Source organism: Cicer arietinum, chromosome 1 (assembly GCF_000331145.2).
Source record: "Cicer arietinum cultivar CDC Frontier isolate Library 1 chromosome 1, Cicar.CDCFrontier_v2.0, whole genome shotgun sequence".
Lineage (NCBI taxonomy): Eukaryota > Viridiplantae > Streptophyta > Magnoliopsida > Fabales > Fabaceae > Cicer > Cicer arietinum.
The window spans coordinates 52442797-52455653 of record NC_021160.2 but is presented as its reverse complement, the minus strand read 5'-3'; the positions used below and the strand labels follow the sequence as shown (position 1 = coordinate 52455653).

General features: G+C 26.7%; 1 protein-coding gene across 2 annotated transcripts in view; it reads left to right on the top strand.

The window, feature by feature from the left end:
- The window catches only part of LOC101514945 (protein IQ-DOMAIN 6-like), a 3490-nt gene extending 845 nt beyond the window's left edge, over positions 1-2645 (top strand). Inside the window, exons 3-6 of one of the 2 annotated variants that reach the window (XM_073367053.1) lie at positions 5-46; positions 994-1221; positions 1362-1475; positions 1735-2645. In XM_073367053.1, coding sequence (XP_073223154.1) covers positions 5-46; positions 994-1221; positions 1362-1475; positions 1735-2349 — 999 coding nt within the window. In that variant the 3' untranslated portion in view covers positions 2350-2645. The remainder of the gene's footprint in view (positions 1-4; positions 47-993; positions 1222-1361; positions 1476-1734) is intronic. The other variant, XM_073367055.1, reaches the window with a different exon arrangement.
- Positions 2646-12857: the final 10212 nt, after the last annotated feature.

The window sequence follows — 12857 nt, the reverse complement described above, 5'->3', positions numbered from 1 at the left end:
GGAATGGGCTGCTATAAGAATTCAAGCTTTGTTTCGAGCCTTTTTGGTAATTAACTCTTCTAGACAACTTTATTATGGTAATTTAGTTTTAAGCTTGTTACTATCATTTATGAGTTACTATTTTATAGTATTTTGGATTGTTTACTACATTTAATCTAAGTTTCAAGCACCAAATTGTTAATTAGTACTTAGGTTGAAATCAAATGTCCTTCCAAATTATAGGAATTTGAAATTTGAAGTCCAATTTAGGATTAGGAGTTAGGACGCGTTGAGTATGAGTATGGCTCATACATTTAGGTCTAATTTTTTAAACTAGGATTTAATCTCAAGTTGTAATCTGTAACCCTAAAATGGAATGGTCGAAAATTCGGTTGTAGTCACACTACTTTTGGGAAATTTAGGCATTATTGACCGAAGTGATCAGTTACTTGTGTATTTGTGAGCTTTTTATTTATCTGATCTATCCTTAGAATCAGATCTGCTGTTCTAACATGACCTCCTAATCTTAGAACTAATCTCATCACCTATAATTTGTTTTTCCTTTTTTTTTTTAATGAATTTTTCCAAGATCCACTAATAGATCTAAATTTGAAATTTGAAATTTGAAATCAGCTCATATCTCAGCCAAAGTGAAGTTGATTTTTCAATTTTTTAGTCTTTCCTCCTTAAGACATGCAAACTTTTCTCCTTTTTATTTTTTTGTTTTGTGGAAGGGGTGAATGACTTAGGTAGTTAGGTTCTTCTGTATGGTCAATGGTTATTGTGCTTACTAATATAATGCATACATACTAAGAAATTTTTGAGTTTTCTAAAATGCTCTAGTTGCTGTGCTGCCTGTGTGAGGATTTATTGCAGAAATATCAGCACTTTTTTTTTTCATTGCTTTACGAGGATTTGATCAGTACATTAGGCCTATACCGCTTGTGATTAGTTTTTTCTACGCTGATGCTCTTCACTTTATTAATCTCCTATTCTGTTTAATATACATTGCAGGCTAGAAGAGCTTTAAGGGCATTGAGGGCCGTAGTGAGGCTGCAAGCAATATTTCGAGGCCGACAAGTGAGAAAACAAGCAGCTGTTACTCTAAGGTGCATGCAGGCTCTTGTTAGAGTTCAAGCACGTGTAAGGGCTAGGAATGTGAGGAACTCTCCAGAAGGGAAAGCGGTGCAGAAGTTATTGGATGACCATCGTAACCAAGCTGATTCTGTTAAGCTTGTAGAGGTATCATACATAATAATAAGTTCTCTATAATTTGATTCAAGATAGTTCTCTATAATTCTCTATAATCTGATTCTGTTTATTTTGAGTTACAAAGGTATATATATGCTAACATAATGTAAATTTTGTTATGTTATTATCAGCAAGGATGGTGTGAAATTCCTGGAACTGTAGATGAAGTAAAAGCAAAGCTAAGAATCAGGCAAGAAGGAGCCATCAAGAGAGATAGGGCATTGGCATACTCTCTATCCACACAGGTAATGAAGTTGAGAGGATCTTATACATGATTTTAAATTGTAGTTGGAGTTGCGACTATGCTGCAAATTTGTATATTGCCATAAAATGCAGGCAAATATAGCCAATAGCGACCGCAATTGCAGTTACAAGAACCTCTAAACTATTATGCAGACTGCAATTTAGAAGCATGATCTGATAATATATACACTAATTTATTTCATTGGTAAGATTTAATGGTTAAAGTTATTACCAAATTCATTTAATTTTGTTTCAATATAGCAGTCAAGAATGAGTGCTAGTCCAAACTCAAAAGCAGCAACTCTTCTCAAGAATTGCAACCTTGACAACAAGAGCTTAGGAAATAGCTTGTTAGAACGGTGGATGGCAACAACCAAACCATGGGAGAGTCCAATGTCAAACTCAAGGAAGAGTGAAGAACTTGTTCCTCCTCCTTTTCAATCAAGAAGGAATGGTGTGACAACTAGGATTTCAGCTCTTAAAACAAGTCATCAAACTCCATCATTTTCGACAATGAGCTCCGAATACATGAATGATGATAGCCTTTTATCGACTTCATTCACATCTGGATCTCCATCTATGCCATCCACTAACACTGTTATAGTGGAAGCAACAGAGGAAAAAGATGTTCATCAACCTAGCTACATGAATTTAACAGAATCAACCAAGGCTAAACTCAAAGCTTATAGGTGTACTTCGCAGAATTCGAAGAGACTCGCAATGGATGATTGTATGTCTCATAACATAAGTACAACTTTTCTAAATGGAGATAATAGCACAAGCAGTTCTGGTTCTGACCCTTCAGTTAATTTATGGAAGGATCGCTGTGCAACACCTCTAAGGGCAAGTTATCGAAGCCGATATGCGAGGAGATAGAGAATTTTCTCTAACAGTTGCAACCTGATCATATATCTACTTTCAATGAGTCCAACAGCTTGTTGTCCATTGTCATTTCTTGGTAGTGGCTAATTGACAGTGTAGATAAAATAGTGGTTTTTTGTGTGATGAATGAAATTGCAAATGTTTGGTCTTTACATTATGTTTTTACACTAATATGTACATAGTAGTTGTTTTATTATTGGTCTTTAGAACATTGACATTATGTTTGAACTATGTTAAATCTCTAAAAAGTATGAGCTTAAGATGAGACCATATTATTCATTTTCCGAACATATGGATTCTTTTGTTATGAAAACTTTTGTGATACATACATCTAAACTTTGACTCTGATTGGTAGAAAATTGCATTACTTGGATATTTTCTAAAGCTTCTGCTCAATATTAGAAAAACACTAATGATAGTAAACTATTCTTCTAATTCACCTAATCACCTTCATACTTATGACTTATGCGGCGTGCATTTGTTCAAGTTATTATGATTGACTATTTGTTGCAATATCTGTAAATACTAAATACTGGTGTATAGAGATTTATTATTATTATTACTATTATCAAGTATTCAAAATGATATTGTTGTATTGCACTAGTCATTTTATCTATTAAAAAAAACTAATTTGAACTGTGATTGAAAGAGTTAAAAAAAATTTCAAAATCATAAAAAAGGAAGAAAAAAAGATACTAATGTAATATTTATCTCTATGTGAATACTTGACATAGTTAGAATGTGAATTATTCACAAATGATATTTTTGTACTGCACTAGTCTTTTTATCTATTAAAAAAAAACTAATTGAAATGTGAATTGAAAGAGTTAAAAAAAGTTAAAAAATCATTATAATGAAAAATAAATACTAATGTAATAATTATCTCTATCCAAAAGAAGGTTGTCTTTGTTAATCTGGCTCGTTAATGTCTCAACTAAATCTATCATCAATAGCTACGGACCCAAAGAAAAACACGTGTGCTTTTTTCTGCCTCAATGGCTCAATCAAGCTTTTGTACTCAACTTCTATTGTTTATTATTACTATGTACTATAACCACCACACACAAAGAATGCAAAAAAAAAAACATCAATTCAAGATTCGAAACAAGCTTTATTAAAGACATTTCTTATCGCCACTTACGCAACAAGACTAGATTTAATGAGAACAATCACGTGGTCCAAATTAATAATTAATAATTAATAATATTATGTACTAATGTGTTGTCAAAAAAATATTATTATGTACTAATGCAACATGTATGGTCCAGTTCCAGTCAAATCATGCTTTTGCAGAAAGGACAATCGTTGCTTTTTATTAAAGAAAGGACAATTGTTATTTATTATTACTCTCACCTTTTTGAAGTGTATTTGGGAATCAATGTTTTTTTTTCAACATTAGTTTTAATAATTAATATCTTTTTTTGGGTAGAAATCGAATATGCAAACTTTTTAATTACTCTACTATTGAATTTTTTACTTTAATCACTAAGCCCGTCTTATAATATCCCATTCGAATTTATGTTTAACCAGTTAAGAAAAATGTATTTGATACAAGTAAATGTAATCTATACAATATAAAAAATGTAGGTTTTCAAACAGTTTTCTTTGTTTAGATTAACAAAATTTTATTAAGTGATTTACAAAATTAAAAATCTTTGAACATATTTGTTCTTTTATGTGTGTTAATTTATGTTTTAATGTCGTACAAAATTAATGTAATAAATAATTATTAATTTCAATTATGTGTTTATAATGTGAAATAGTAAATAATTGGTTTATATATCATTTTCAATTTAGTTAATTTTAGATATCAAACTACTCAATCACTACCATTTCAAACAAAATTTGAAGTTTAAAATATATATAAATTTAATTTATATACAATTTTAATATAAAAATTTGACAATATAAATTAATCACAATCGTCAAATTATTAAATATAATTATTTATAAATTTATATAAATAAATAATTGTTATGTGCTCACATTATAAAGTGTATATGAAAATAAAATAAAATATAGAAACCAATTGATGTGATAAAATGGTTGATAGGTGAATTTGAGAAGCATGGACATTATAGTTATAGTATAATAGTGATAAGGCTTTAGAGAGTATCTGAAATTACTTACTAGATGCATTAAAGTTTGACTTCTCTGTATTAATATCATACGTAAGCATATGCGCTGACAATGGCAATAAATCAGGATGCCACCAAAAGTTGTGTAAATAAAATATTGAATGTCATTTTGATGGGAATCTCAAGTGAAAGAAAGTAAAAGTGAGTGTGAGATGCTTTAATTTCTTGAATTATGAGTAAGTGTGCAACCTTCCTTTCATGGGGTATTGCCATGAATAGAAGAAATACCAAGTAGGAGTAGTGGGGTGGGGTCTTATAGAAGGCCTATTAATTAGTATTTTCTTCGATATCCCTTTTTCTGTGGGCTAATTCTAATCTTGTCTCGTTACTTTATAAACAATTTTCATTTTCTTTAATTTCCCATTTGTTTGCATTGGCTTAATTTAACATATTAATAAAGATCAATGTGATTCTTTAGCTACGGAAGAATATGAATTCACTACAATTTGGGTCGGGTGAAGATATTTGTAGATCTAAAACAAACATTAAATCAAGACATATGTGTAAGTGAATTGCAACCAAAAATTTGGGTACAATGCACACAATGACTAAACCTAAGTTTACTTTGAATATCTTTTAAAGTTTGACTAATACAATACCATTTTATTTATTTATTTATTTGACGGTTTATTTTTAATAAAAAAATATATTTGTTTTAGAGTGTAAATTATAAGATATGGATTGCTATATGTTTGAGTTGACGTTGAATGCACGCAAACACTTGATTATTTTGTCTTAAAAAATAAAATAAAAACATAAATAGTGAGAGATATAGATAGTTGATTAGAACTAATCTTCGTTAATTCATTGAGCAATTGAGTTGATATATATGAGCATTTAAAAACAATTTTGTCAAATCTAAAACAAATAGATTAAGTTTATTCATCAAACTCATAGTTCTTGTGAAATAATTTAATTGTTTATTTATGGAAATTGTATTGTCTCTAACTCAATAGTCAATCCATCCAACGTTTAAATTAAGTTCAATGGTAGAGATTTAGAGATTGATTTTCATTAAATTAGTTTTGTTGAAGATTCAAATTACAGAATTATAAATTTAATACTGGTTTAACTGTTGATAATTTCTAAGAAGTTTATTCTCAACATCGAGTGTGAGAAATATTATTTATCTATTTTAATTATACAAATTTAAATAAATGTGAAAATTCACATTGAGTTTTAAAAAAATCACAATAAATCACTGTCATTTTGTAAAACTACAAATTATAGTATTATCGTAATTTTGTAAAACCTACCGTGATTTTATACATAGATGATTTCTTTATTATTTTATCGTGGTTGTACAAGAGATTTGAAGATAAGTTTAGGTGAACCATATGCTACCTCTCTTTCTTTATGTGGGTTCTCATTGTATCTCAAGGTACAACCTATCTTGATTCCTTTCCTTCTATGGGGAATTCCCCATCCTCTTAAGAGGGGAAAAAGAGATGGAAAAAAAAAATCATATAAATAAAAAAAATAAAATAGCATTTGACTGAAAAGGACACATACCAAAACCAATCCGAAATAAGGAGAGGACAAAGAATTACATAGCATTCTTTGATGTACTTATTTTGAAATCTCTATAATTTGAGAGAAAAACAAAAGATCCTGACCACAATAGTCCTTTGATGGCTCAACAAATAAAGAAAAAGAGGCCAGTAGTATTAAATGTTGCATGTGCATCTATTAATTACGAATCTTGTTTTAACTATACTTCTTTTTCTTTTATCATAAGCTTGATATGCTCCTACTTAACTTTTCTCTCATAAGCAACAAAATACAAAAAATCTATGTTGCTTGTTGTCAGCTTGTAATTTGCTCTAAAAGATCACTCTCTTTAGTATATTTTTAGTTTATTGGATTAACTTGGGATAAAATTGATATAATAAAACCTATGAAGGACTCTAACAGATTAATGAGTATGCAACAATCATACAAAATATGGTCACATCTATTTAGTATGTGTTTGGAAAATAATTTGATCATATATGGTATGGATGGGAGCTATGCAAACTCTACAAATTAAACACATTAGAATGTGAGAATGGTTATGCAAACATACATCTAAATAAGCGGTTAGTATATGTAAATTAATGTAAACATGTTTTCTCAAATAAAAAAGACAAGTGTGATTGATCACAGTGATGAAAATTAATTTTAAATAAAATTATATTATAAAATTGATTTTAAAATTGCAGTTGGTGAATTATAGCATTCTAAAGAAGAAATTATAATTACAAACTTCCAACTAAATATGGTTCAATTAATTTTGACGTAATTGAAATATAAAATTATTTTTATTTATGTAAAAAATGAGTTGAATAATAAATTTAAATATAAAAGTCAGGTTTAAAGTTAAAATTTTAAAATATTTTAAAGATATCAAATTTAGTCAAGAAAATTACTTATTGAAGTATATTGAAATCGATTTTGTATTTTATTTTATAACGTCCTAAAATTGAATCATAACATGCAAAATCCATTGTAAAAGCACTTTTGCTTTAGCCAAGGTCAACAAAAACGATAAGTATGTGTGTTAACGATAGAGTTCACTCCTAGCATCCAAAATTCCAAATTTCACCTAAAAACAAAAACTATATAGTACCTAATTTGTTTTTTTATGAAACTTCATTATATATAAGAGTATTATTATTAGTTCCATTACATAATTTAGATAGTCCAACAAAAAGGATTATACCAAACATTGTTTTTAGGACTGCTTTAGATGGAATCCCTCAATAGGGTGTAAAAGCATACTTTTCCCAAGCTACTTTCAATCCGACAATTATAATTATATATTAATGTTGTCCCCATTTACTCATTCCACCAATAATTATATATAAGATTTAATTAACTTTTTAATTGTTAATTTTAGAAAGTATTAATATATTGTAAGAAAAAGTATTAATTTATCTAAATATTTTATTTTTTTATGATATTAACATTAAATATTAAATAAATGTACACAATTAGTTAAATCAGTTCTATATAACCAAATATACATAGGTCCAAATAAACTAGACTCATATATTTTAAGTAAAATCATGAGTTTAAGTCGTATAAATTGAAAAACGTAATTGTGAAGAGAGACAACACTAAAGATTATTAATAAAATTTCTTAACATAGATTATTCATCCACAAAGGTAAATGATATTTACATTAATAATAGTTAACAACAATATATATCAACCTTACATTGATATAAACTGAAGTGATGCGGCAAAACAATAATGTAATACATTCTTGTGATACTTTTTAATTAAAATTAAAACTAAGAAAGAATTTGAGTTGCCTTCTAGTCAAAAGGTTAAGAAATATATTTATATTTACCCCACTCCAAGTGAGGCTCTCGAACATACAACGTTATGATCTAAGACCTCTATTTTTACTACTACATCAATCTCTTAGAATACAAAAAGTGAAGTTTATCAAAACCAATACAATAGTGTGACACATATATAACACACCATAGTGACCTCTCCCTATAAAATAAATTTGTAAATTAATATTGTAAATACTATTGATCCACATATCATATAATAAGTTGATAACAACTTATACTACACTTAAACTTAATCTTCCAAATTAAAGCTCGAGAAAGGTATGAACAAATAGTTTCTTGTGTTTGGAGATACATTACAGAATCTTTTACAAATAGTTTGGGTTAGTTAGATTTTTCTTAATAAAAGAAATGAAATGTTTAAAATAAATATATAAATAATTAAAAAATTTATATTTTACTATTAATATAATTTTTTAACTATTACTGTAATTTTATAATACATTTATTTTCTAATACTACATAGCCCACATTTGATTTTTTATTTTATTTTATTAAATAACTTAGATGAAACTCACCTACATACACTAATTGTGAAGATGTGTGGAATTTCAAATTCAAACTATAGTCCCAAGATATCAAATATTTTTGCAACATATAAATTGTACTTAATGGACAATACACATTGATTTTGAAATAATTAAAACAAAGTAATCTAGCTCTATAATAGTAATAAATAATATCAAGACAAATTAGGGATATGTGATTAATATCTAATAAAAAGATTAAAAAGGTTGTCCTATGCAATATGCTTTGGGTCAACCTCAAGCTAGTTTGACCCATTTTAACACTACGATGGATCGATTTTGGGTCAATGTGACCTATGCCATAGAAACGCATGAGACTCTTAAATTATGACATTTTATAGATAGTAAAGAGAATATGAACTAGAAGACCACCAAGCTCACCTATACCTTCACTTTTAGCCACATGATGGCCAACATATTATGATCGTAGCCATACAATGGCAACAATCATCATACATCAACAAAGACATGAGTTTAAAATTAGACGATGTTCCGAAGATCACATATCATCTCACTAACAATCCTAATGAATTTTTTCTAGGAACTTTAGTGAATCTCATATAAAAAAAAGATATCTAGAGTAGAGTAAGATACATTAAATTCTAACTTAAAACCTCTCATCCTAAGATACGAATTGACTTGATCGTTGGAGTATATTCAAACACAATCCTCTGATGTGGAACTTAGAGTTGTAATTATTTCCTCCTCCATAATAAAACTAATAAAACTACGATTCTCTATTTCTCATATAAGAATTTTGGTTAACTTCTTACCAAATAGAAAAGGTATCATTTGGAGAAACTAATTATTTTTTTTAAATAAAAAATTTGGAGAAGCTAATTAATTACCTATGCCTGATGCAACAATTATATATTATAGTTAAAATATTGATTAAAAGATTATGGATGCTTGCTTACTGTATAATTAATTGAATATCTCTAGAGTCAGTGATAGCCGTTTTTATATATAGTTGTGATGAGTTTTTTTGATTAAAATCACCTCATTGCCTTTCTTCTTTCTGATATATGAATTAACACCTTGATTTATTACTTTCAAAGTTGAGTGACACTATCGTACATTGTTTCTTCTTCTCAAAGATATAGTCCTCGAAGTATTATATCACAAATTTAGAACTTTAGTACACTATCATGTCACTTGTCAATTAAACTTGGTTAGTCTCAATAAGAATAAGAATGATTAATATTAATCATTACTTAAGCGCTTATTCACCCAAGTAGTCAAGCATGTTTTTATCTTGGTTAATTTGTTGCGTACATCCAAGCATCAGCTATGAAAACTCGATTTGAACCATCATTTAATAAAAAGTAAATATACTTTTGGTGTTTATAAATATGAAAAATATTTTGTATATATCTACATAAGTGTATACATTTTGAGAGAGAAAGATAGTGATGTGATAAAAAAAATAAGGGATAGAGATAAAATAAATTATTAAATAGATGTATAAAAATTTTAGGTGTATGTGTATCATTGTTGTATAAATATTTCATATTTCGATTATAATTTCTCTAAAAAATTTCTTCAAATAATAGTCATTCAAATGTATTTTATCAACAATTTTGATCATTATTTTATAGTCAACGGATGTGTATAAATTAGATTTTTGAACTTTTTTTTTAAAAGGTTTAGAAAATTAATATAAGAACTCTCCTTAGAAAGTTTTAGAATTTTTCAACAAAATATGAATGAAATGAGTTTTAAGTACTAAAAACAAAATATTTAATTTATTATCTGTTAAAAAAATTTAAATGTTTTAATCATGTATGTAAAAAATTATTTAAATTTTTTGACGATATACATATGAATTGTTTTAAAAAGAGACACTTAAATTATTGACAGGAAATATTTAAAGGATCATTATTTGAAGAAAATATTTAGAGAAACTCAAACCAAAATCTTATATTTATAATAATTAAAAACTTATTTAATTCTTTCTTAATTTAATTTTTTTTCTTACTAAATGTCTTGAGATTATTTAGCTGCTTTAAGATTCTCAAATAATTTTTGCTTTAACATAACATGAAAATCATTGATTGGCTTTGAGAGGCTAATCATCACATAGGCACATTTAATTCGTAGGTTTAAATATAATTTTGATTATTTATTTAATTAATTTTTTATTAGTTTTCGTCCATTAATTTTTATGATTGATATATTTTAGTCACTTTCACGTTTACAACAAAAATTATAATATCTAATTATTTAAATTCCTTTTAACAATTGTCTTATAACTATAATATTTTTACAAAAACATCAACTTAATTTAATAATAGATTTGCACTAAAAAAAAAATCTTTCATGTTTTTAAATAGATATAAAATCTTCTAAATGAAAGACATTTATTAGAGCTACCTCTATTTTGATATCGATGTCGTTAAATTTACAATAACAAATCAAATATTAAATTTTGATAGTTTACGATAATAATCATATAGTTTTTGAAAGAGTTAATGATAATTTATAAAATAAAAAATAAAGGAAAAAATAAATTAAAAAAATGAAAAAATTATGATGATTTATAAAAAAAATGAATTAAAAAAAATGAATGTGGCAAAAATAAAAGATGCAAAGTATATTTAAGTCTAATAAGTGTAATATCAAATGTTTCATATTGTAGTTCAAATGGTTGAGCAACAAGGATGTGGATAGTCTGAAAAGTCTGCAACACTCTTGTACTTTTTGTTGTATTTTTTCTCTCATTATGTTTTCTCTTTCATCATTCTTGTCTCTCGTTACTCACAAAACTAACTGCATTAAATGATTCATATTCTATGCAAAAATGTCATTTAATTTTTATTTTATTTTTGAAATATTTAATATTTAGTTCGTGTTATGATGGTCGACCCGAATCAACCCACTCAACATGCGTTTTCATTAGTTTTGGGTTTGACAAAAAAGAATTAGGTTTTTTTGCTCAACCCATAACCAAAAATGTGTAATGAGTTTTGACTAAAATAGATATAATTAATCCAACATGTGATTTGTGAACACCTACATAGCAACTAAGATTTGCTTAATTATTTTATCAATTAACAATTAGATGAAATAAAAAAAAAATCACATATAATATATCTAGACAGCTTATAATATTTTAACACAATATACATCAAATCAAATTACACTATGATATGATATTGTTATGTTAATTTTTTTTTAAAAAAATCTCCACAAATATAGTGTAATTATATAATTAGATGTATTTGTAAAATAGTTTTTTGTGACTATAATGGCATAAAAAAATTGTAAAAGAAAAAAAACAGTACATAAAAATTAAATCATATTCATTATATATTTTTTTCTCTTTGTTCTAATGCATAACAAAATTTAAAAAATTCCGTAAATACAATTTAGTTAATAAAAATGACACATATTTCATCATATTGGGAAGAATCTAGTCTAGGAGCTCTCATGTTTCCCTTAAAAGGGAACACGTGATAATTAAGTAATCCAGCATATAATCACTACCTTTGACCGCGTTTGGTGGCAATTTTCTAAAGTTCATTATTTGTTACCACATATTTCAAAAGTTCTTTTGGACACATCCCAAATATTTCCTTCAAACAACACACACAAAATACCGCTTTTAAATTATTAATATCTTGTTTTAATAACATTTCTTCTTCCAAATGTAATCTTGTTTGAGATATTGAGAAACACTAAATGTGAATACTTTTTAGATATAATTTGAATTGTGATTATCCACATATGGGAGTTTAGTTCCATATGTTAGATCCAACTCATTGGTTCTTCTACATAAATTTATATTTATGTTCTTATATATTAGACAACAACCTCTGCAAAGATATTATACCAATATGGCCAAAAAGAAAGAAGAAAGACTAGTTTGAATCCCAAATCAACCGTGTAATGCATGTAACTAAATAATTTGCAAATACATTAAAACAAAAGAAATTCCATGTATATGTATATGTTTCTGAACAAAATACACATAACAAAATATGTGTACATAAACAACATTTAATTTGTATGCACTAAAATCATATCTCACTAGCTATTTAAATACGTGTAAATGCTTTTGTAAACAAAGACACATTTCAAAATACATGCACATAAAAAAGGGTTTAATTAATTTATATGCACAATCCGAATTAAAAAGTTATACACGCAAACTTTTAATAATTAGAACCCACTATTTAAATATGTAATAATATTATTTTTCTAAAATACATACATGGTGTTAGTTAATAAAATTTATCTGTTTATAAAAAACGTATATAATTTTAATCAGTAAAATTTAACTTGATGTATGTGTAAAACTATTTTACAAAATACAAATTAAATTCATAAAAAGTATTTGATTCCTTAGAAATTTCTTGTTTTGTATTTTCTTATTGATAAAAAAAAGTACGTTGATGAAATTTCTTAGCTTTTGTCTTTTGTTTTTGGTGGATATAAAATTATTTAATATTATTATTTTTTTGATAATTGATCGCTTTAATGATATATATATA